This window comes from Podarcis bocagei, assembly GCF_964188305.1.
Source record: "Podarcis bocagei genome assembly, chromosome: 6".
Classification (NCBI taxonomy): domain Eukaryota; kingdom Metazoa; phylum Chordata; class Lepidosauria; order Squamata; family Lacertidae; genus Podarcis; species Podarcis bocagei.
Genome location: NC_138130.1, coordinates 22,804,801 through 22,829,741, shown reverse-complemented (window position 1 = coordinate 22,829,741; position 24,941 = coordinate 22,804,801). Strand labels below are relative to the sequence as shown.

General features: G+C 40.4%; 1 protein-coding gene across 1 annotated transcript in view; it reads right to left on the bottom strand.

Annotated features, from left to right (window-relative positions):
* The window catches only part of PCCA (propionyl-CoA carboxylase subunit alpha), a 205,197-nt gene that overhangs the window by 123,010 nt on the left and 57,246 nt on the right, over positions 1 to 24,941 (bottom strand). The window contains exons 7-11 of the mRNA XM_081198401.1: positions 20,829 to 20,931; positions 18,474 to 18,568; positions 13,846 to 13,996; positions 5,301 to 5,444; positions 3,879 to 3,953 (exon numbers count right to left, since the gene is read on the bottom strand). Of these exons, the coding sequence (XP_081054527.1) occupies positions 3,879 to 3,953; positions 5,301 to 5,444; positions 13,846 to 13,996; positions 18,474 to 18,568; positions 20,829 to 20,931 (568 nt within the window). The remainder of the gene's footprint in view (positions 1 to 3,878; positions 3,954 to 5,300; positions 5,445 to 13,845; positions 13,997 to 18,473; positions 18,569 to 20,828; positions 20,932 to 24,941) is intronic.

Here is a 24,941-nt window from a genome sequence, read left to right as displayed (position 1 = left end):
CTCTGGCCATGAATTTTTTTTTTAAAAAAACCTCTCAATTCTTCTGATTCACAACAGCAATAGCTTCTTTTCTTTAGCCACAAGATGTGGAAATAAATGGTTAGAGAGGGTCCAAACTGACAATAACTAAAAAGAAATAATAAGCCAGTTAACAATCTGACTGCGCACAGCCTCCATGCACAATCTGACAACAGTGTTTCACTGTGTTACCTAATTCTCAGTGTAGAATATTCCTCTTATGTAGCTCAAGCCAATACTGAATTCATTCTGTTCTATATGGAGGCCTAGGTGTCTGTTCAATACAGGAACTGTCCACAATTAGGAGGATGATAGAAATCTAGAGCATTCTGCTTAAAATCATATTGGGGAAACAAATGCACGTTTATGATGGAGCAAGGTGACAGTTATATCAGCACACCACCAGAAAGCAATTAATTATGTCCAAATTGCAGGCAAACATGTTCACTGTAGTATGCTCTATTCGCAAAAAAAAAAAATAGCTTCTTTTGTTGCACTTGTAAATCTGGCTATTTTGAGTTCTAAAAGCAGCCACTGCCTATGCGGTTATTCAGTTAGAATGATAAAAGGAATGTGTGTTTCTGTATGCTTTGGGGCAAGGAACTTAAAACACAAATGCATTAAGATCAACACTACAGCTAAAATAAAAGCAGATGGGCTGGCCTCTCCACAGCTACAGTATGAGGTGTGAGGCAAGGTAGGAATATACATAATGGAGATGGTTACAACACCACCACAGAAATGGATAGATAGATGAGTTTTGCATCATGCACACACAAGAAATGACACCACATCAGGACTCAAGTTCTCTGTTTCATACCAGATGTGTAGGAATGAAATGCTGGTAGTCAAATTGTAAGCCAAAACTATTTCAACTAATTTGTTTCCCGCTTCCCCATTATTATTACTTCATGTGTGCCAGGGCTGAGATCCAGCAGTAAACAAGCTACTTTAGACCCTCCTTAAGTAAAAATATCCAGAAGCACAAGGTATGACAGCTATCATTTATAGGAATGGCCAATAATGGAATTCAACGTTAAGGCATAATGTAGTGTCCTATTCCATGCCTTCCTTTCACCATGCACTGTCTACATCAGTGTTTCTCAAACTTGGGTCTCCAGGTGTTTTCGGACTACAATTCCCATCATCCCTGACCACTGGTCCTGCTAGCTAGGGATGATGGGAGTTGTAGTCCAAAAACAGCTTTAGACCCAAGTTTGGGAAACACTAGTCTACACCTTCAATTTAAAGCATAAACAAACATCCCATGTCAATGCTCCTATGCCAAAGGTAAACTCACAGAGCAATACACGCACCCAAAACCCTCCTCTGAGAAGCTGGGCTTACAATAAAATGTTGCCGCATGGAGCACGTGCTCAGTGTTACAGTCATTCAGTCCTCCTCACTACTCCTTTCTTATTCCCTCCCACCAGCCTTGCCATCCCTGCCCACAATAAACAATCAGCACTCCATAGCTGTCGGGCATACTCAGTTCAAGTTGGGGAGTTTTGGGGACTCCATCCACAACTCAGGGCTTGTATTTTATTTTATTTCAATTATTATTCTTCTGCAATACTTGAGGTTCCCGCAGACCAGCTGATACCTCCTCTTGTGTGTGGATGGTGTCGTTTTGGTCACATAAAGATCCACACTTACTTCTGAACATTAAAAATAAGAGTGAATTATCGTGTATTAGAAAGAAAATGCTATGGCTTTTGCCATATACCGTATTTTTTGCTCTATAAGACGCACCAGACAAGATGCACCTAATTTTTGGAAGGCAGCTATGCTCACCACTATACCACCAACGCTAATTTTTGGAGGAGGAAAACAAGAAAAAAAAATTCTGAATCTCAGAAACCAGAACAGCAAGAGGGACCGCTGCACAGTGAAAGCAGCAATCCCTCTTGCTGTTCTGGCTTCTGGGATACCTGTGCAGCCTGCATTCGCTCCAGAAGACGCACACACATTTCCCCTTTTTAGGAGGGAAAAAGTGAGTCTTATGGAGCAAAGAATACGGTAATTCAACTTTCTGAATCAAATAGCTTCCCACAGTTGTCAGATTAATGTCTTCATTTCGAAAGTTCTTTTTCAGCATAAAAAAAGACAAGCAAACAGTTTGCAAACGGGGAGGGGGGGGGGAATCACTGCTCTGTTTTTAACAAAATGGTGGCACTACACAGAAAGAGAAAGGGAAAGGCCCAGCCACGCTGTATGAGATCCTCAAAACCATTACTCTTAGGCTTCCAGGATAATTAAAATTTCTTCCCTCAGTACCACGATGGGCCACGTGAATCTATCAGGCATCTCCCACCCTTCATTTTCAATTCACCTCTCCCCCTAAGCACAAATCCCAACCCGCCATGTCTACCTGACAAGTGACAGCCCAATCTGATTAAATGCTTGCAAAGGAGAGGACTCATGGGCCTCCATGACAGGCCAAAAGTGATCACCATGGAGATACATAATTACAGCTGTCAACGCATCTACTGTCCTGCTGGCATCAATTTGATTGCTCCCAGCAATAATGATAGACAAAGCTTAGTATGCACTCTCTTGCACCCAATCACTTTGTCTATTCCGTGGTCCATTTAGCTGACATGCAACATTCGCACAAGCAAATAACAGCAGTAAGCAGAACATTTAAGGCATTTTAATTGTGTTTTTTTTCTTTCTCTGGATGGCTCACAAGTGCAAATGTTATTACATAAAACTCCTGCTGCAGCATTAATTGAAGAAAGATTTGGTGGGACAAAGACTGTAGGGGGTACAGTTTGTCCATTATCACTTGTACTTTCAACAGGTCTCATGTTTAGAAAATTGCAAATTGCAAAAACTTGCAAGGGCAAAATATTTGACATCCTGTTAGCTATTACAACATGGTGAAAAACCTCAACCTGCCCCCAGAGTAATTACTGAAAATTATTTCTTAGTTCATTTGGGTTTCATTAAATATGCTTAAGATACATTCCCTCTGTAATAGCTGGGGGTTTTTTTATCTTCCATTCAACATCACATAGTGCCTGCTAAACCTTGACAATTTGTATTTCTCCTTTTAAGCTTTGAACACAGCATGGAGCCTTAAAGCCCAAGAAAGGGTCAGGTCCTCTCTAGGAAGCATATGGGCAAAAACAATTTAAGAAGTGAAATAAATCCTATATCCAATAACATCACCAAATTTAGGATCCGGCCTGTAATCTTATGCCATTTTTTCCATGCAAGTAATCATGGTAAATCGTCATATTCACAGATGGTATCGGCTTGTCATTTCACAAAGCCGACACCATGCCATATATACACACTTATTACTTTGACTACCTTGATTATACAGAACAGAAGAGATGCCCTTGTCTTTTTTGTGCTGGTTGTTAAACAACCACTCTAAACAGACAGTCTACAACACTGAAATGTGTAATAATCACTTTTCATCAACTGTAGTAAATTGCGTTTGGTCTCTAAAGCTTGAAAGCTAAACAAATAGGACCACTCCTCTTTGGGGCATTTAGCACTTTGCAGGGACAGGCAATTGAACATTTCATTTTGCAGCTTGATCTTCTAGTTATAGTTACTGCTGCTCTAAAAACCAGGATTATAGGACAGATATCGCAAAAGTATAAATAATGGGTTTGTAGAATAGCTCCCTTTTTAAAAGCCAAATCCTGTTTCTTTTTGACTGTATCGTATTTCTAATTACTACAAGCTAACAGAATCTAACTCCATCTCCCTTAGTTAATAAACGAGTTTAAGGTGGCTTGTTTTAAGCAGCACTGAACACGAACGACTTCTAGTGAATTCAATGAGATCTGTGGTTTCTTAGTGCCTGTGAAAATGAGAAACAAGGAAACATAAGAATTACTTACATTGGGCACATGCAGCGGCTCTTTGTACTGAGACAATCTACCAATAGATGGCAGACCAAAAGATTTGTAGGGATCCTAAAATGAAATTCAAACACAGGGAGGTATTAACTTTGTAAGACAAAGCACAGGAAACAAGGTTAAGTCACTGGGAAGCCCACGGTTTCCTCCACTTTAATTTTCAACCAACTATATTTTGTTTTCAAAATGACTTATTTTGGGGGGATATGAATTTGCTTCTTCCATTCAAGTCATGGAAGGTTTGTTAAAGCTAAAAACCTTCCTGCTGTGCCTTTATTAAGCCAAGGGCAATCTTTCTAAGAGAAGGCACAATAGTAGGGGCACAGACAGAGAACAAAAACACATAACACAAAAAGAAAATCCAAAAAAAACACAAACGAGCATTCAAGCTTCAATGTTTTCAGGATCACAACCCAAATAATTCACTAACACTTAATATATTTAAGGAACAACATAGTGCATAAATGCATGATTCTGCGGTGGTCAGTGTGAGAGTTGGAAAGTTTCTGTCCACCATTACAGTGTTAAATTCTCTGTTCAAAATCCCAGCTCGTCTTTATTTGATGAACACACAGAGACTGGACACAGAATCAATTAATGGCAGTACCAAAACCACTAGTAATATTAATATCACCTTGTGTTATTATAATGTTAATATTTTTAACCGCTTTGTAAACAAGTTGTACTTGGGGATTCACACAAGGTAATGTGTAGTGAACGTTAAGAAAAAAAATCAACCACCCCCACCCGTAAATGCCAGGGAGAGACATACAACACTGTTCAAACAAGGGAAAGGTTGTAAAGAAATGAATGAAAACACACACACATTATAGAAACTGAAGATAACTGCCCAAAGCATTCACATTCATATTAGGAAGCAAAAGTTGAGAATATTTCAGGCAAAGTCTTGGTTTCAAATCTCAGCGGATCGGTGTGCAAAAGTTTGGTTGGTTAGTTCTAAATAAAGAGGATTGTTTTTGTGTGTGGTTTGTTTTTTTTTAAAGTAATTGGCAGCCACTATACTATCTAGTCATACTGAACATGTGGGGCAGCCACTTGACCTTTCCAGAGGATCCACTTGAAAAATAGCAAAGCTAGCACGAGTTCATAAGAAAGCTCATGTTGAAATAGCTCATGTTGAAATATTGTATGAAACTGCTAAAACATGGCATGACTGCAGAATACTCTTCTTCCAAATGTGGTATATAATTCCCACCCCCACCCCCAATCTTTGCATAAAGAAAGCAAAAAAGAAAAAAGAAACGCTACCCAAAAACCTTAAATCAATTACGTCACATGAAATGGATCAAGCTGAAAGACACAGTCTTGGGTGGTTTGCTACACCTGGCACTAACAGCTTCTTACACAGCCGTTCACCCTCCCAGACGTTAACAGTTATTTTACCTCAGCATATACTCGACATTCAACCGCCCAGCCGTTGATAGGAATATCAGCCTGTTTGTGCCTCAGAGGGTAACCCTTGGCAACACGGATCATTTCTTGGACTAGGTCCAGACCGGTAATGCATTCTGTGATGGGATGTTCAACCTGCAAGGTCAAGAACTGTCAGTCAGTACATAACAAAACAACTAAATTCTCCCCACCACCCAATAAAACAAAAAATACTGAAAACTCAAAAGGGGGTAATTTACAATAACGGCCATTCTTCTTGTCATATAGCTACTCAGGAGAGCAAGTCCTGCATTCAAGATGTATTGCAGAAATCAGACAGGAGCAATACAGCTAAGCAAAGCAAAACAAAATTGCAGGCAATGGGGGGAATTTTCATATATAGATATATAGATTTTTTAAAAAAACAACAACACCTTGATATTTAATGATGAAGACTGAAGTTGTTTTTGAAGCATTTAGAGATGGGACTTTCGAAGTTGGTCTCTTTTTTAAAAAATAATAATCTAGAAACACACAAAGTATTTTGACTGAAAGCTCAAAGTAGCTGGCTGATAATCAACCCATTCTGCTACACTTAACATGGCATGTACAGGAGCAGCCTACAATCTTCCATAGAACCAGACTAGCCTAAGTCTCACCCACACGCCTGCTTTCACTAACCTGTCCTGACAAGCAACCAGATTAGCGTAATCTTACATCAGTGCAGTGTAGCAGAAATGAGCAGATGGATCCTTCAGGTTTTTTTTTTCCCCTCCAGACTTATCTGTGTAGTGCTTAGCATACACAATAGCTGAGCTGGACCAGTAGAATCACTGTGTGCTCTCAGCAAATAGCTGCTAACGGCTCAGGATGATGCTGTCATGGGAATACCCCTCATTCACAGTGAAACCAAGCAGGAGAGCGAGTACACAAGTCTCTCTCGTTGTTAAGACGGATTTACGTACATGTGTATTTAACTTACCAAATGTAACTTAATCGGCATGGAAGAATTATAAAATAGCCACATGCAAAGGGAGCAAGTTAAGTAACTTGGTAGCCAAATTCTATGAAATTAATAAGTGCACTTGCCACATTGGTTTGAGAGAGAGAGAGAGAGAGAGATGGATGATCTGATCTGCCATTTTTAGTGTAAAATGCTTTTTTGTAGCTCAAGTCATGTATCTTTAAGACACCCTATTTTACAAGTGTTTCTCTATCCAGAGATGTCATACCACATGTATTTTGTGACACAGGAAAAGGTCACTGAACAAACTAGGTATTTCCCCTTCAAGTACATTAATTGAAGGAGAACATTTTGTCTATTGTAATATCCTTGCAGTGGGTATTGCAAAAAAAAAAAAAAAGATAGTAAAATAAACAGATGGCACCCATAATTAGTCCTCTGTGCATTTTGAGTTTGTTTACAGCACCATATTTTAAGACAGCCTGACAACTTTAATGACATCACTGAAATAAGTACCTTATATTTTTTTTAAAAAAAGAAGAGATGTTGGACTGAAATGGGAATTTGAATGTGCAGCTTAGGAAGCTACCGCTGGGATTCTTAAAACTTTTGGCAAACACGTGATACTCCTCAGGTATGTCAAACGTAATGGTACTTGAAGAGACTCCCCAAAGAATTCTGTACCTTCCCTGCCGATAGTGCTCAACTGACGCCATTCATGTTCTATTAAAACTTCACAAATTGTCAACATTTTGGGACGGATATAGTTTATTTTCTCAGGTTTTTAAAAAAGTGTCTTTGAGATAACTACATCCTCAAAACCATGTTTTGGAAAATAACTGAATTCTTTGTAAAGGCATTTTAACTGTTTAATTTTATCTTCCTTTTCCCTTGAATCATCATCCCAATGTGAAATGAAACAGACCCATTGTAAAGTTTCATTGTTAATGATCAAACTAGGATGGAACTTCTCCGGAAAGCAAAGTATGGGTGTAGTTTATTCTCAAAACACTTACAAACATTTATTTAATCAATTCTTCAAAAGACATCTTTGTCTCTATAAACATTATTGTCTATTGCGTCAATATACTTCCTTTGTACAAAGCTGGGGGGGGGCAGGGGACAGGGAATGGGAATGGGAAAAAGTTGGGCATATTCATTTTGCTGAAACTATTTAAGCACTCTTGTTGTTCTACAAGAATGTAATCAAATTTATATATTTATTTTATGTGTTTTTCTTTTACATTTCTACTTGAAAAACAAGTCTATGCAGAAATGATAGGCCCCGTCAGAAGGATGCTGGCTTAGAAAAAGTTAGTAGCCTTGGCAGATTAGTAGTCATTGGGCAACAGCAGCAACATCAAAAGAGAAGCAGTTAGTTTGAGAAGGTACTGCTATATTCAATGGGATGGAAGTAGTTTGGAGTCCTTTAAGACAGACTAACTGTCAGAAGCGGGTGGTGCTGTGGGTTAAACCACAGAGCCTAGGACTTGCCGATCAGAAGGTCGGCGGTTCGAATCCCCGCGACGGGGTGAGCTCCCGTTGCTTGGTCCCAGCTCCTGCCAACCTAGCAGTCTGAAAGCACATCAAAGTGCAAGTAGATAAATAGGTACCGCTCTGGCGGGAAGGTAAACGGCGTTTCCGTGTGCTGCTCTGGTTCACCAGAAGCGGCTTAGTCATGCTGGCCACATGACCCGGAAGCTGTACGCCGGCTCCCTCGGCCAGTAAAGCGAGATGAGCCCCGCAACCCCAGAGTCAGCCACGACTGGACCTAATGGTCAGGGGTCCCTTTACCTTTTTAACTGTCAGAAAACCACAGCTACTTAGAAGACACTCAAAAATATCTGAAAGTGTGACTGATGTGAGGCCTGCTCAAGGAAACTCTGTCCATTACGGAGATAAAGCCTACCTAAAACATAGCATTAATCCAATGAGAAACTCAAGTGGAAAGGGGCAAATTGCAGTTAGATGCTCTACCTTGACTGCTGAGGTCGTCTCAGTACTTTATTTCTAGAAAAAAGGTGCTGTTACTCACCATGAAGTTGTTACAGTAATTGCCACACCTTTAAACACCAAAAAACTAGAGGTGCTGGTACTGCGTACCATTTAGTACCCCCCCACACACACATAAGCACTGGGTCTTCTGATGGGCACCTTTGGTGGTCCTACATGCCCCTGTGGTTAAGCTGGTCGTTACTAGAGACCGAGCCTTTAATGTTGCAGGTACTGTTCTGTGGAACTCCATGCTAACAGATGTTTAGGAAGAACCATCCCTGCTATTTTGTCGGCATAATCTAAAAACTCTATTATCCAGACAAGCCTTTCAAACTTGAGGTTCTTTGCCAACTAGTTCCTATTGATGTGTTCGGTTTTTATTGTAATACTGACAGAACATCTTTACTGGAGAAAATTGCTGAACTCCAACCTACTTCAGGTAGGATTCGCATTTATGTAATAAAGATATAGACACACAGACTTTTAACAGAAAATGAAAAACGGAACTCCTGACTTTGCACATATCAAGTGTTCTCAAAACGTGTTCTCCATGCAATACCAGCATGACCCTCCTTCTTTAGTAAATGACAAAACAATTGCATGCAATCTAAATATATATCATATAGGAGGAGCAGGCAATTTTCAAGATCCTTTTCGATCTGGAGTTAGGCATAGTTTGGGCACAGAAATGGCTTTGGTTGAGGTTTATGATTACCTCTGTTGGGCAACACACAGAGGGAGTGCAGTTTCTGATAATATTGACCATGGTATTGTTCTAGAGCGACTGTCTAAGTTGGGGTTGGATGGCATAGTGCTGTGGTGGTTCCAGTCATACTTGGGTGGTTTTTTCAGAGAGTGGTACTTGGGAAATGTAGTTTGGCCATGTAGAGCATTCAATGTGGGATTCCACAGGATACGATTTCATCCCCCATGCTGTTCAACATCTACATGAAACCACTGAATGGGGTTGTCCAGGGTTTTGGAGTATGTTGTCAACAGTATCCTGATGAAACATATGCTCCACTTCTCATTTACATCTACAGGAGTGACACTGGATGGGCTAGACCAGGCACCCCCAAACTTGGCCCTCCAGATGTTTTGGAACTACAACTCCCACCATCTCTGACCACTGGACCTGTTAGCTAGGGATGATGGGAGTTGTAGTCCCAAAACGTCTAGAGGGCCAAGTTTGGGGATAGCCTGGGCTAGAGCAATGTTTTGTCTTGGCAATGGGTGCTTGATGAGAACCAGTGATCTGAATCTTAATGCAAACAAGACTAAGGCACTGTTAGTGGGTGGTTCTCTAGACCAGATTGATGGGCTGTGGCTGGCACTGGATCAGGTTACACGCCCTCTGAAAGAGAAGGTATGTAGCTTGGTGGTACTACTAGATCTAATACTGTTGCTTGAAGCTCAAGTGACCTCGGTTTGCTTCAAATGCTTTCTATCAGCTTCAACTGATGACTCAGGTGCACCCCATCTATGTCTAGCTTCTGTTGTCTATGTTCTGATAACCTCTGGGTTGGATTACTGCAATGTGCTATACATAGCACAGCCTTTGAAGTTGGTACAGAAATTGCAGCGCTTACGGAATTTAGCAGCCAGACTGATGACCAGGACAGGACAGCCCAAACATATAACAACACTTCTGGCATGACTGCACTGGCCACCAATCAGCGTCTGAGCTCAGTTCAAAGTGCGGGTTTTGACCTATAAAGCCTAATGTAGTTCAAGACTGCAAGAGCTCAAGGACCACCTCTCCCCACATGAACCGGCCCAGACCCTGTAATCACCATTTGAGGCCCTTCTCCAAGTGTCTCCTTCATGGAAGATTCAGAGGGTGGGTACATGAGAACAGGCTTTTTCAGCGGTGGTTCCCCATTTGCTGGGAGGGTGCAGCCTTTTTCAGGCATCAGGCAAATACTTTCCTTTTTACCTGGGCTTCTGACCATTAATCTGAAGGGTTTTCAAGTACTTGTTGACTCTTTTTAGTGGAGCAGAATCTGCAGGGCCTATCTTTTATTTGTATAGATGGGGGGAAGGTGTTAGGTCTTTGCTGATTGTATTTATTTTAACTGGTTTTAGTATTTCTATTGTGTCTGTAAGTTGCTTTAAGTCATTTCCATGAGCAAAGCAACTAATAAATAATAATACTGTTGAAGATGGTCGAGAGTTTGAGATTTCCCTTTGATTTAACCAGCAGCAGGCAGCATTAACAATTCTACGTTGCCTTTTCTGCCATTTATTTCTGGCACATTTTCCTTTATTTCAGTTTCATCACTTTATTCTCTATCCCCCCACTAAGCGGCTGTCTGGCTGAGTAACAATGTTTGGACTTCAGGCTGTGTGTATAACTTCGACATCCTTCTTTCCATTCTCCATTCTCCTCCTCTTTCCTTCCTTCCTTGGCTATTTGTGATTTGAAGGTGGAGCCAGAAACACAAACACACAGCCTAGTATAACATAGCCACCATAGCACTCTCTTGTGTTTCCCAACTGGGTTATTTTATTTTCTGTCCCCTAAAACAGTAAGAATGTGGAAGCTATTGCCATAAGAGCACATTACTGTGATTCTTTGGTAGGAAAACACCACAGCATTCTAAACAGCTAGTTAGGCTCTACAGTGGTACCTCAGGTTACATACGCTTCAGGTTACATATGCTTCAGGTTACAGACTCCACTAACCCAGAAATATTACCTCAGGTTAAGAACTTTCCTTCAGGATGAGGACAGAAATTGTGCTCCGGCAGCGCGGCGGCAACAGGAGGCCCCATTAGCTAAAATGGTGCTTCAGGTTAAGAACAGTTTCAGGTTAAGAATGGACCTCCGGAACAAATTAGGTACTTAACCCAAGGTACCACTGTATCTCAATCCCTTTGGCTAGCCATTTAAGCGCCAAGAAGCCAGAGACAGCATCTCACTCTGTACCTTCAATCCTTATAGGAACAGAGAAAGCTTTAGAAAGATTGGTTAAATGATGTTGGCTTTGTGCATATGTGGGAGCACTTTAGAGAAAAAGATCTGAAATACAGTATTTGAAAATTTATAATAGTGGGGAATCAGGTTGAATACAATGGTGTACATAGGACACACAAACTTGCAACGCGAAGTATGAAATTGTGCTTATCTCTATTGCAATATTTATGCTGGAGTTGAAGTTCAACAAGTTCTTCCTGCATTCAGCATGATTATTTCTACATCTGACCTATTCTACATTTTATTTACTGTATGATTGAATGCAAAAGTGTGGAACCAAGTCTCTCTGGTAGCCAGAGAAATGCAAGCAAGAGACGCAAGACCACTCTCTTCAACCATTTCTTCAGAGTATGTAAAGCTACAAATTACTTCATTCACTTCATGATGATAGTGTTCATGTTCAATTGTGATCCTCCTGCCCCCACCAATCCCACTGCTCAAAGTCCTGTACAGTGGTACCTCAGGTTAGGTATTTAATTCGTTCCGGAGGTCCGTTCTTAACCTGAAACTGTTCTTAACCTGAAACACCACTTTAGCTAATGGGGCCTCCTGCTGCTGACACGCCGCCGGAGCACAATTTCTGTTCTCATCCTGAAGCAAAGTTCTTAACCCGAGGTAATATTTCTGGGTTAGTGGAGTCTGTAACCTGAAGCGTATGTAACCTGAAGCGTATGTAACCCGAGGTACCACTGTACTGCAGTGTCCCTGTCTTACATACAGAGCTCAGTGCAGAGCAGCAGCAAAACAGATCAGGGAAGAGCAAAGTGTCCGAGAGCTCCTCTTCAGGTCTTGATAAGCCAATGTTTGGCTTAGCGCATTGTGCAAATCAACCAGAGTCCTCTGATATATTCAGCTCAGTGTCTTGCTTACAATTCGTGTTTTTCATGTGCAATCACCGAGGGTGCTGCAAAAACTTTCCAGATGGAGAAACCCTGTCGTTGGAAACTTTAGAAAGCCTGTTTAAACACTATTCAGTCAGATCTGTTCTTTCCAACTTTATCGGAAATGCACTAAGCTTTAATTAAAATGTTTGTTAGGTGCATTTCTCTAATTCCTCTATCTTGGCTGTGTATTGTCTCTAATTAGTGTTTCAGTTTGAAGCTGGTGAGTAGTAATTTTATTGGCCTCATCTACAGTTTTCCCAATTGATCTGTCACTTTTCCCCAACCCTCAAACTTTGATGCCTATTAGCAGACTTGTAACTAGCCATCTAAGCTTTTCTCCCTTTTTAATTAAGAGCCAAACTTAGTAATTCTCATAAAGCTTTTTTCCTCCAAATTTAACTCTAGAGCCAGGAGAATCTGCAGATGTGTTTGTGTTTACAGTCAATTTTTAAATGACACGCTGCTGCTGCCTTCTCTAACATCCATGTTCTGGGGAGCTCAAGATTGCTAGACAGCTCCTTCATTTGCTGCTTTTGCACTATACCTGGAAATATCTGCATCCACCAAACTGAGTTTTGAAAGGCTGTATTTGACCGCATTTAGAGGCTTCTTTCAAAAACCTACTTTAGACTATCTTTTTATTTAATGGCAGCTCAGCTCATGGCACTCTTCAGAGGAAAATATTTTATTCTATGCGTCTCTCCATTGCTCATTTGCTACCTTGATTACACTGTTTTCATGATCCCAAAATGTTAAGACCATTTAGATGCGGTGGGGGGGGGGTTGAGAAATTCCAAAGGCACAACACAAAAAGGTCTTCAACAGGAGCCATACTCTGTCTGGCACAAAGGAATGAATGAGCAACTGTGAGCCAGCATCTGCATCCATGTGCCCAGTCTTGCATTCTGCTCTCTTTTCACAAGAGATGATACTATCTTGTTGTAAGAATTACAGTGGAACCTCGGGTTGGGAACGTGATCCGTGCAGGAGGCACGTTCGCAACCCACAGCGCCGCATCTGTGCACGCGTGGGTTGCGGGTCGTAATTCAGCGCTTCTGGACATGCGCGAGCACCGAAACCCGGAAGCAACCTGTTCTGGTACTTCTGGGTTCAGTGCGGTGCACAACCTGAAATCGCGTAACCTGAAACCTCTGTAACCCAAGGTACCACTGTATTTTGAATGTTTTCCAGAAGCAATGTTGAGTTCTGTGCTGCCATATTGTTTCTACATGATGAAGGCTGCAGATATTTGGAGGCAATTAAAATTATTTTCATGGGTAAATTTGCTACTGTATGATACCCCCAACCATCACTTCAGTCACTGTAACTTCTTACATAACATTTCTGCTGCAACACTACTCCGGTCCACATTTTACGTGTTCAAAGAGTTTTAAGATTTTAGCTGAAATGTATCCCTTGCCAAGGCATGCCAAGGTCAAACTACATGCCTTGTTTCCCTATAAACAGTATGATGACTGACAAGCACGAGTGCACATTCACCAGATCAAGTAAACTTCTCTGTTCAAGGTCTAACTCAAAATCACCACTGTCCAGCACAACATATCACAACCACAAACTCAAGTGAGGAAATCAGCACTGGGAATAAAATGCTATCTTAGTGTTGCTCTGCTATGGGGTTTTCAAGAAACTTGAAAAGTTTTTAGCATAAAAATACAATTTTTCATCCACCCATATTCTAAAAATAGTGTACCTCTCCTCCTTCTCACTCCCCCAGTACCTGAAGTCTAGTGTTCATTTCCAAGAAGAAGAAATTCTTTTTTGAGTCTATAAGGAATTCCACTGTTCCAGCAGATGAGTATTTTACAGCTTTTGCAAGAGCCACTGCTTGTTCTCCCATAGCTCTGCGTGTCTCAGGATCCAGGAAAGTGCTACACGAGTAGAGAGAAAATGTGTTGGAGGGGTTAAATTCAGCAAAGGGAATTTTTGATACTTTAAGACACCCAAATATCAAGAGGAAATGTAATGTGAAGTAACTGCCACCCAAAGCAAACCATTTAAACACTGGTAGCTACATGCTTGGGAATTACGTTTTAAAAAACCCTGACTTTTAATAATCAACCAACAAAATTAATGCTAAAATTAAACATTCTAAGTTCACATATTTCAAAATCTGTGTCCAATTCGGTAATGTAATTTAAACACTAGCTGATCACAGCTGTCCCTTATTTTGAAATATTGAAAGAATACCCCTTACATAAGCCACATTTCTCAAGGTCATTTAGAAAATATGGAACACTTCTACCAATCACGAAAATATTAGGTTTTTTGGTCTACTTAACCAATATGCAAGGATGCTGTATGGGAGAAATATGGACTTCATTTCTACTACTACTACTACTACTACTATTATTATTATTATTATTATTATTATTATTATTATTATTAATTATTTCTTCCTCATCCTTCATTATAAAGGCAGGTTACAACAATATAAAAGTACAGTATTAAAATAATTTACAATCAAAAGAGCAGAACATCAAAAGCGTGCACCTTCAGCATACAATAAAAGCTATACAATGGTGGTGTTAAGACATGTCTACAGGGGAATTCCACCATTTAGGGGCTGCCACAGAGAAAGCCCTCTCAGATTGCCATTCCCACATTCCACATGCTGCCCAGAGGGGGGCTGTCCGCTGCATCTCTACAATTCACTGCTCTGGCCTTGTCTCCTTCCTGTCAATGTCCACTGGGGACAGTTAATTCTGCTATTTCTCTGCATTTGGTGTGATTTGAACTGCTGAGAATTTCAGGTGCTCAGAGGAGATACGCGTAGAGCATTCCCTTGAGGCCAGGCAGCAATTATTCTTTCACACTCTAAATGCCAACTTTTTGGATAGAAGAGGGGCTTGCTTCCAGTTCTATTTCAGACAAAGAGCTCCAGTCCCTGATTTGCCAGCAAGGACAGTTGCTAGGGTCCTCAAGTTTTGTGTGTGTGTGTGGAGAAGCAATACCATTACAAGAATTCAACTTTTTAATGCAATTCCACACCATCTCCAAATTGCAGTGGTGTTATCTATTTGTTCACAACATGTGTGTTTTCTCAGAGAACTGAGGCAATAGACAGAGGGCTGGATGGATGGATGACTGAAAATCTTGAAATGAGAACCTTGCCGTTCCAAACTGAACTGTGTTAACATTTCAACTTTAGCCTGTTACTCTGAATATGACATACAATGACAGTAACAGCTTGCATCTTAAACTATTCTCTCAACTTTACCCTAAAGCTGAAACTTTTAATTTTCTGTTTTTCTTACTTTGATTCATCTGTTCCACACAGCAGGGCTCTCTTCCCTCCCCTTCGTGGACACAGCTGTTTCTTCTGCCCTCGAGTGCAGTTGTCGAACCCTCTTGGGATTCCCTCTTAAGACTGTTCGCCCAACCAGCAAGTTTCCTCACTACAGGGTACTAAATATATCATCTTCCAGAGGCTTGCCAATTCAGAAATATATATATATTCTAGCAGTGCTTCTCTGTACTGTTTTGGTATTTCAACTGTAAAAGTTTTACTACTTTTACCTATCAAAGCATGGCATAGGTTGCTCCCACCTTCACTCTGTGAAGTAATACAAGCATACAAGAGCATGCAGAATTTTGAAAAAGTAAAATATGGCAAAAATTGTTAATTTGAAAAACCGAAACCTGTCTCCATTCTCATCTCCAAGAAGCAAAAGAAGCCTCAACATAGTACTGAAAAACAAATATTTTATCAAATATTAAGAATGCTTCAAAAAAAAATAAATCGCCCAGTGTATTTCTGTTAGTGTCATTTTTTGGGCACAAAATGAAGGTTTTCCTATCAAGCCAACATCTCTCACTTTTTCCCCTTCATCTATTCTCATCCAGTCCACTTTGAAGCAAACACCACAAGTATTTTATTATACTTCTTATATTAGAGTGGTAAATCAAAGAAATGTAATAATCTCAATGGCAAGGGAGCCAGAGAATAAGAAGAGAGCTGTGCAACAGAAGGCATTTCCTGTGCTTAAAATGTAATGAAAATCTGTGATTATTAAGCTCCTACAAGGAGCTGGGTGCTGTACAGGAATAATGATAAATAAAACCAGCGTGCCAATTCACCGTCTAAGAAAATAAGACACACTAGGGAAGGTGGAGGGAGAATGAGTGGAGGAAGACAGCAGTGGGATAAGGGAGCGGAACATATTTTAGGAGGATCTGCAGTTTTCACAATACCTTTGTCCCACTGAAGCCCTCGCTAATCAAAAACAAAACAAAAAATTATAGTAAACTTGTTAGGCTCTCATGACTGTGGCTTGTGGTGACATATGGAATGGACCTCTAATCCACAAACCTCCTTCTCTATCACTACACAGAGGCACATGCAATAAGGGTCAGCCAATTTTGCCATCCATCCTCCTTGTATCTCACAGGACCCCTGATGTTTGAGGTTGCTGGATAGTAAAGTTCAGGGCTGAGCAGAATAAACGTTTTGCTTCTCTGGATCCAAGCAGTACAAAATTATGCTTGCACTAGGACACAAAGTGCTCACTAAGAGGGGGGGGGCGTGTCTCCTTGAACGTCCAGTTCACTGTCTGCTTGAAATCTGAATTCTCATATATTTCTAGGGAATTATAAAATCTGAACCGGCAATTTTATTTATTTACAAAATACAGCATGTGTGTAAAGCTATGGCACAGATATTATGTACTGTTATTGGCTTGGAGTCATTCTGTACATACAATTAACTTTCTTCTAATTTTCTGATGGCGGTCCAGCATTTCAAATTTTGAAATGCCACACATAATCCTTTTAAATCTGAATGAAACAGATTTCAGAAATCCATGACCCTCACAGCAAAGAACTTTGCATGGAACAAAGAGTCATTCCAAATTAATATTGCAACAAATTAGAAATTACTGTTTAATAGTCTCTGTGGTGAGAAATAGGAAAGAATCCCAAGCTAGTAGTTAATACACTGATATTCTTTTCCCTTCTACTTCTGCAGTAAGCAATATTTTAAACAATGAAAAACTAATGCTGCATAAAGTTGGCAGAGCAAGTCTAAGTGTTCTTGGACAACACTGATTATCTTGATGCATTTCAATCTAGGTCAAGGCCTGATTTTGCAGCTGAACTGGTCTTGGTAGCCCTGACGGATGACCCATATCGGAAGGAACAGGTGAGTGCAACCATGCTAGTATTACTCAATCTCACAGTGACTTTTGATGCCAGTGACCACTGTATCCTCTTGGATTGCCTGTGTGGGATGTGTACTGGATACTCCCAATAGCCTCCAATACAGTAGTCAAGTTCACAGAGAAGCTTTGGGAAGAGTCCCCTTCAAATCGCTGGCAACTGTGCTATGGGGTTCCACAGGCCACTATTTTGTCTCCAACACTTTTTAACATCTATATGAAGCCACTATGTGTGGCCACTGTGTTTTAGAACACAGTGCCATCAGTAGACTGATGACACACAACTCTACTTCATCTGAGCCAGGAGAGACTGTGCAAGCTCTGAACCAGTGTCTAAATGCAGTGGTGGACTGGATGAGAGCCAATAAAGTGAGTTTGAAGCTTGGGAAGACAGAGGCTCTGTAGGCAGGTGGTTCCTGTGTCCAGAAGATAGACCGTTTGCTTGTTCTGGATGGGGCTACACTCCCTCTAAAGGAGCAGGTATGTAGCTTGAGGCTACTCCTAGATACATCTTTGTAATTAGAAGACAGCCTTGGATCAGCTTTGACTGGTATGCCAGACATGGGAATACTTTGCCACTGTAGTCCATGCATTGGCAACTTCAAGATTGGATTACTGCAACACACTATGTGAGATGGCCCTTTGGGCTGGTATGGAAGCTCCAGCTGATGCAGAATGTCGCTGCTAGACTGCTGAGTGGGGCAGAAAGCCAACAACTTGTGACACCTCTGTTGAAACATTTGCACTGGCTGCCCATATCCAAGTTTTTGTGTCAGTATACAAAGCCTGGACAACTTAGGTCCAAGATACCTTAAGCTGTCCTTGTATAACAGCCCGATCACCAAGATCACCTGAAGGAGCATTGCTAGTTGTCCTGCATCTTACAGAGGCCTGATTGGCCTACACAAGAGGTCAGACAATTAGTGTCACTGGTCCATGTTGTGCAACACTCTTCCAGCAGAGATTCACAGGCATTCTCACTTTTTACATCCAGGTATCTCTTGAAGACTTTTTTATGCTGACATTTTATACAGTTATCTGAGTAGCTAGTCACTTTAATAATTGCTTTGTACTCCTGTAAATTTGTTGCTGTTGTTCTATAGCACCCTGATGTTTTGCTACAGGGTGGTGTATAAATACTTCTGTGAATTAAATAAAACAAGTTATGCTCCTAAGAAGCGTGCACACTTACCTTGGTGCTTCTTCAATAACTTTCTGATTTCTCCTCTGAATAGAACACTCTCTCTCATTCAGCCACAAGGCGTTGCCATGTTTATCAGCCAATACCTAGTAGAAGGTCACTGTTAATAAATAAATGCATTGCTTTTCTCTCGCCATCCCAATGCCACCAACATCAATGGAAATAATCCATTGCATTCGTAAAATTATAGAAACGATGTTTTAAGCAAAGGATCAGTAATAAACACACATTATTCAGAGCTTCTCACACTCTGTTCCATTGTTGCGTTCCAGGAAGAAATCTGTACAAGCCTTGGGCTCCTCAGAAACCACATAGCAAATTAATTGGGGCACACTGCATTTGTCAGAACACACTGAGTGTGTTCGCACATAATGTTACATGGTGAGGTTACATGCACAAGCTTCTGTGAGCCAGAGTATAGTGTTAGGCACACCCTCCTCATGACCAGAAAAAGGAGTAAGTCAGGATTCAATTTCACTTTAGCAGATACAACTGACTAGAGTTTATATGTTATACCACAATGACTGGTTGTACAAGCCAAAAAAAAAAGCCCAACTGAATCCTGCTTTATTCTTCCTCCCAGCAACACAGGAAAAGATGAGGGTGGGGCAAGGGGACACGCAAGGCACTGTGCTTTGTACAGGCTCCTTTCAGCTCATGCACATTGCACTAAACTATTATTTAGTATTCATTGAAAATGCTGTCATTGCGTTGCTCATCCTCGATCTGTCTACTGAAAGACTGCAGTGTTTCTCAAACTTGGGTCCCCAGATCTTTCTGGACTACAAGTCCCATCATCCCTAGCTAGCATCCCTAGCTAGCAGGGCCAGTGGTAAGGGATGATGGGAGTTGTGGTTCAACATTGGCTGGAGACCCAAGTTTGAGAAAGACTAGACTAAAGATTTCAACCCAGTAGTCAAAGGAAATGTGGCATAGCCCAGTTCACTCGTTTTCGCTAAATGAGGAGGAAAATTGGAGAGGATGAAAACAACATTCTAGGGCTCATACTCGATTTAAGAGTTATTTCCCAAATATAAAGACTGAAAAGGACCCCTATTGTTGCTGGATCATGTTCACAGCACACAGAACACTAAACAAAACAAAATATTAGGCGTTTCTAAGGATTGGGGGGGGTGAATCTGGTTTGGAAATATTTTTAAATCCACATTGAAGATAAAGCAATAAATACCATATAAATCCAGTTATTCTGGTATCCTGATTTACTATTGAGCAATTCTGACCAAAGAAATAAAAACATATTTAAAAGAAGGTGTGCTAACATTACAACCTTGTTCCACTTGGGGCATCCTATGACTACTAACAAGAAAAAGTTATGCAAGATTCACATCTCTAGTAAAATTATAGCTACATCCAGCATTTTCAGCCTAAAAAGGTTGTTGAACATATATATTTAAAAAGCCAAAATTAGCCAGGCAACCCACTTTCCTTTCAACAGAATATCCGACCGCACAAGCAGATTGCACTTCCACTTGTGAGGAAAGAAGAAGTCACCTATTTATTCTTTCTCAGACATAAAGACACACACATGCCATGCTCTGAGAGGTCCTTCAACCCTATATAGTCAAGTTATCAGGGGAGAGGGGCTGCTAAAACACACATCCGTAACCCCTCCAAATAAAACTAACCAATCAATGAAAACAATTTTAGTTCAGAAAAGCGTCAGAAAATGAAAATTCTATTTTTCCCATTCCAATGAATGTATTTAGCTTTTTCTCATGTTTTATAGCACATTGTTTTATAACTGGACAAATTGTTCCATGGACACCTGCTACTGAAGGAAAGACCCAATAGCTGTGTGTTGCCCAGTTCTTTGGATTCTGGGCTTCGCAGCAGAACACGGTAATATCCCAGTTCTAATAACGTTTGGGTTATGTCTTACGATGGTAGTATTTGTCAGCACTTAGTGGGTTCACCTATTTTTTTCTAATCTATTTTAAGCTGCCAATACATACTGCAGGGTGGAGTTTTTTTGTTATTTGAAATTATTGAACTGCTGTCAAATTATATTCCAAGCATCAAAACAAAATTCATATGACAGAAATTGTACAGACTCTGTATTTTAGACTAGAAAAAAACAGAACTTTTAGGAGATTGGCACATATTATAGATTTCTCGTCAGAGAAGATTAATTCATTACTGTCCACAGATTAAGTTACACATATTGAGGCTTATAGAGACAAAACCAAATGATGGTTCTTCAGCTAAATCTTTGTCTCTTATCATACAAAATCATGTCAACTGAATTAGTAAGAGAGAAAAATATAAGAGGAAACACAAATTTCAAATCATCTTTTCAAATCACCTTAATTAAAAGGAGGTACAAACCTGAATTTCTATGTGACGTGGATTATCAATAAACTTTTCTATTAACAATCGATCATCACCAAAACTTGAAGCAGCTTCTTGGGATGAAAATCTAAAACCTTCCCTTTAAGGCAAACAAATGGAACACTTATAAATACAAAAACAAATTTATTCATTTTATTTTTAGTCAAATGCTTAGTCTGCATGAGGATGCTTAGTCTGCATGTCCAGCAGGTTTTCTGTAGCCTTCTGTATTGTCCAACAAGTACCCACCCCACCCAAAATCAGGAAAACATAGCAGTAGCCTCTGACACAGAATTTGAAGCTGCACATGAAATATTTACAGGAAGTAAAACAGGAAAAATAATCAGCACTATCTTCTGTATCTCTCCCTGTGCAATACCAATTACAAAAATCAGTTTGTGTGTCTGAAGGGAAGGTAATTAGCTTTTCTTCTTGCCCTTATGGTTGTGAAGAAAGTTTCTGACATATTGTACCAAAGTTACTCAGATCTGCCAACGGTTATTGTACAGTTTGTTTTAGGAGCTGTATCCTATCAAATATGGCGCCACTGAGCATGCACGGCAACTAACAACATAATAAATAGCAGTTTAAAAACAAAAACAGCCACAGGAAAAGAAAATAGGTCCAGCAGACTGGAGGGTGGGGGAAAGGAATCTATGCCAGCTCACGAAATCAACATGTCCGGACCTTCCCTCAAAGGGCAGTTAAAAGAAGTGTGTTTTTTAACTTGCTACTAAAAATTAAACCAATAGTTAGTACCACAGTGGAGGTGCCACTACAGAGAAGGCTGTGTTCCTTGTGTTAGTCTGGCCTCTGACAAAGATAAAACTCTGAGAAGGCATACAGTTGCAGACGCTCTCAAAAATATTATCTAAATGGCTTTCGTTCTTTCATTCAGCCATGCTTACCCAACCTGTAAGATCTCCAGACAGACATAACGTAAGTACAGTGGTACCTGGGGTTAAGTACTTAATTCGTTCCGGAGGTCCGTTCTTAACCTAAAACTGTTCTTAACCTGAAGCACCACTTTAGCTAATGAGGCCTCCTGCTGCCACCGCGCTGCCGGGGCACAATTTCTGTTCTCATCCTGAAGCAAAGTTCTTAACCTGAAGCACTATTTCTAGGTTAGCGGAATCTGTAACCTGAAGCGTATGTAACCTGAAGCGTATGTAACCCGAGGTACCACTGTATAGTGTTGGAATGTACACACATTCAATTAAATGCTTGTAAAATGACATGTCATGATCAATATCCCACATGATAACTAACAGTACAATTTGGTCTTGTGTTTGCACCATCTTATTCAAATTTTGTACCTATATGTGGATATCTGGTCTCAGAAGTTCAACAGGCATCCCTGGTAGGCATACCTGGTGTTCTATTAGATAAGACCAAAGGTCCATCTACTCCAGAGTCCTGTTCTAGGCACATGCAGCCACATGCTTCCCTAAAGCAAAAAGGAAGGGTATAAGAGGCGGCTTTCTTGTGTCAAAAAAAAAAAAAGCGAGAATAAAAGGTGAAGGCTGGCGGCCGGCGGTGGCTACACGGGCCACATGATGAGGTCTGGCGGGCCGGATTCGGCCCGCGGGCCTTGTGTTTGACACCCGTGTTTTAAATGATGATCTCTGGTTTGTATGTAAAGACAATTCAGCATTAGAGGAAAGTGAAACTAAATTCTTTGCTAAAGTCCTTTTCCCACCTGTGTAGGAAAAGGGGAGCAAGGTACAAGCCCAAAGCATCATTTGGGCTCATTCTAGTTCATGCACATAGCAGTAACTCATGGTTTAGTGTCGCAGGCAACATCCTGTGACAAAAAGTTTTTGGGAAACCTACCAATCTATCTATAACAAGGGTTTTTAAAAAAGAAAATATGTAACAAAAGCAACATTTCAGATGACTTTTTTATTTTAAAATTTATCAGCATGTTAGAGGCAATTCTTGTATTTTAGTTTATTTTCAATTTAAGAACATCTGAGGCAATCACCCAATTATCTGTTACTTGAGTTAATTGTTAAAACTCTTTATCATACCTATTTACAAACATTTGGCATCATTAGATCCAGTGCTACTTAAAGTGTGAGAATGAAAGTGATTTAATTCTTTGGCATTCTATATAAGCATTTTGTTAGATAACATGTATAAGTGGCTTTAGTTAATTGATGCATGAGTTAATTAAAACTATTGATTACAGTGCTTTGTTTGTTGTTTTGTTAAAATCAATATGCTTAATTATATAATCCATAAATCTTTGAAGCCTAGTTGTATGCGCTTAACCAAAACTAAGTCTTAATACTTATTTTCAGTTCTGTTTGTCTCCATTTGCCTCTTTAAACTTGGCCTGCACTTGTCAAGGGAAGGGAGGGAATACAGCTTGCAACAGCCCCACAGCGATTTTTCCATCATTCTATGTCCTCAGAAAGTCTTAAACTGGCCCAACTCTGCTTTTGGGGTGGAGGGAGGGGTGCAAGCACAAATAGAATAACCAGAGGACTCCATCTGCCTTGCTGAGCACAGGATGCTTCTGTAAGCTAAGGCAAGGGCAGTTATGGCTGCTCAATGGGATCAAGATGTTTAACATTTCCATTAAGGTACTGGTCTACAAGTAGTGTGGCATGACCCAAATCGGGGTCATGTCTTGTACTATATAGGGGTTGCAACAGCTGCATCACCACCTTCCTCACTGTTTACATTTTAAGAGAAGATGAAAATACGAGAGAACAGAAGCCAAAAAGTTTTTTTAGGGGGTGGGGGAGAAGAAGAGAGGAATAAAGACAGATGTGCATGTATGTTAAGAAAAAATAATAAATGGATCCTATTGTTGCCTATCAGTGCAACAGTGGGAAACAAAAAAGGGATGGCTGAAAAATGATCTACAAATATTATTTTCTATTTTGGCACAGCATTACAACGAGTAAGAATAGTAGCATTGAGAAAAGAGCTTGCCTTATGCCTACTCTGACACCTTACAGCAGTTTTCCTCAAAAGGTTTAAATGAATGGGATTAACCATCTGAAAAATAAAAATATGTGCAACTAAATGCTCATGTTCTTGCCTGCGTTACACTGCCACATTTGTATAATGATGGAAACTGATCTTGAGAGGAAACTGATAGGCATCTTATCTGAAGCCAGGCAAAAATAAAAATGGTAATAAAAAAAAAACCAGGGTGAAGAAACACCCCTTTCTTAAGAACTCCAGCACCAATGTCTGAGACCAACACACAGGCATGAAGACATTGGGGACAGGGACTGCGAATGTGCCCCAGCCCCTCTGCATAAACCACCCAATATGGCAGCTCTTCAAGCATAAACTGTGTTAAGGGGCAGTGTTAATCCAAAACAGATTTTGTTTAGCCCCACCTCAAAATCCCTGTTTGGAGGCTTTCTGCTACTTGCTCCGGCCAGTGATAGGTTTTTCCACCCACTTGGGCAAAGCCGGGGTCTCCGTCAGAACACAGCTCACAATCACAAATCCCACACCTTTATTGAAAATATTTTTACTTCATCTTTTTCGAAGTCCAACATGGCTTACATTACAACATACACTGGTACCTCTGGTTACGAACTTAATTCGTTCTGGGGGTCCGTTCTTAACCTGAAACCATTCTTGACCTGAGGTACCACTTTAGCTAATGGGGCCTCCCACTGCCGCTGTCACGCGATTTCTGTTCTCATCCTGAGGTAAAGTTCTTAACCCGAGGTACTACTTCCAGGTTAGTGGAGTCTGTAACCCAAAGTGTTTGTAACCAGAGTACCACTGTAATTAAAAAGGTAGCAAGCCAAGCAGATAAAGCACAACACACACACACACACACACACTTAAGCTTCTGCACACCATCAAAACTATGAATATGTAGTCCTGAGGTGGCATTGGGGTGGAAGGTTCACAGGCTATGAAGGACTTGCTCACAAATTTATTGACAGCTGCATGGATTATTATAAACTAGGAAGTGGAAGGGGCAACAGAAGATAAAATGGAAGAATGGTATAAAGAGGTGTGAGATATAGCTAGTAATGATAAATTAACATGTGTCATTAAGGTAAGACGGGGAATATGCAGGAGAAATGATTTTGAGGAGATATGGAGGGTGTTTGTAGAATTTGTACTGTT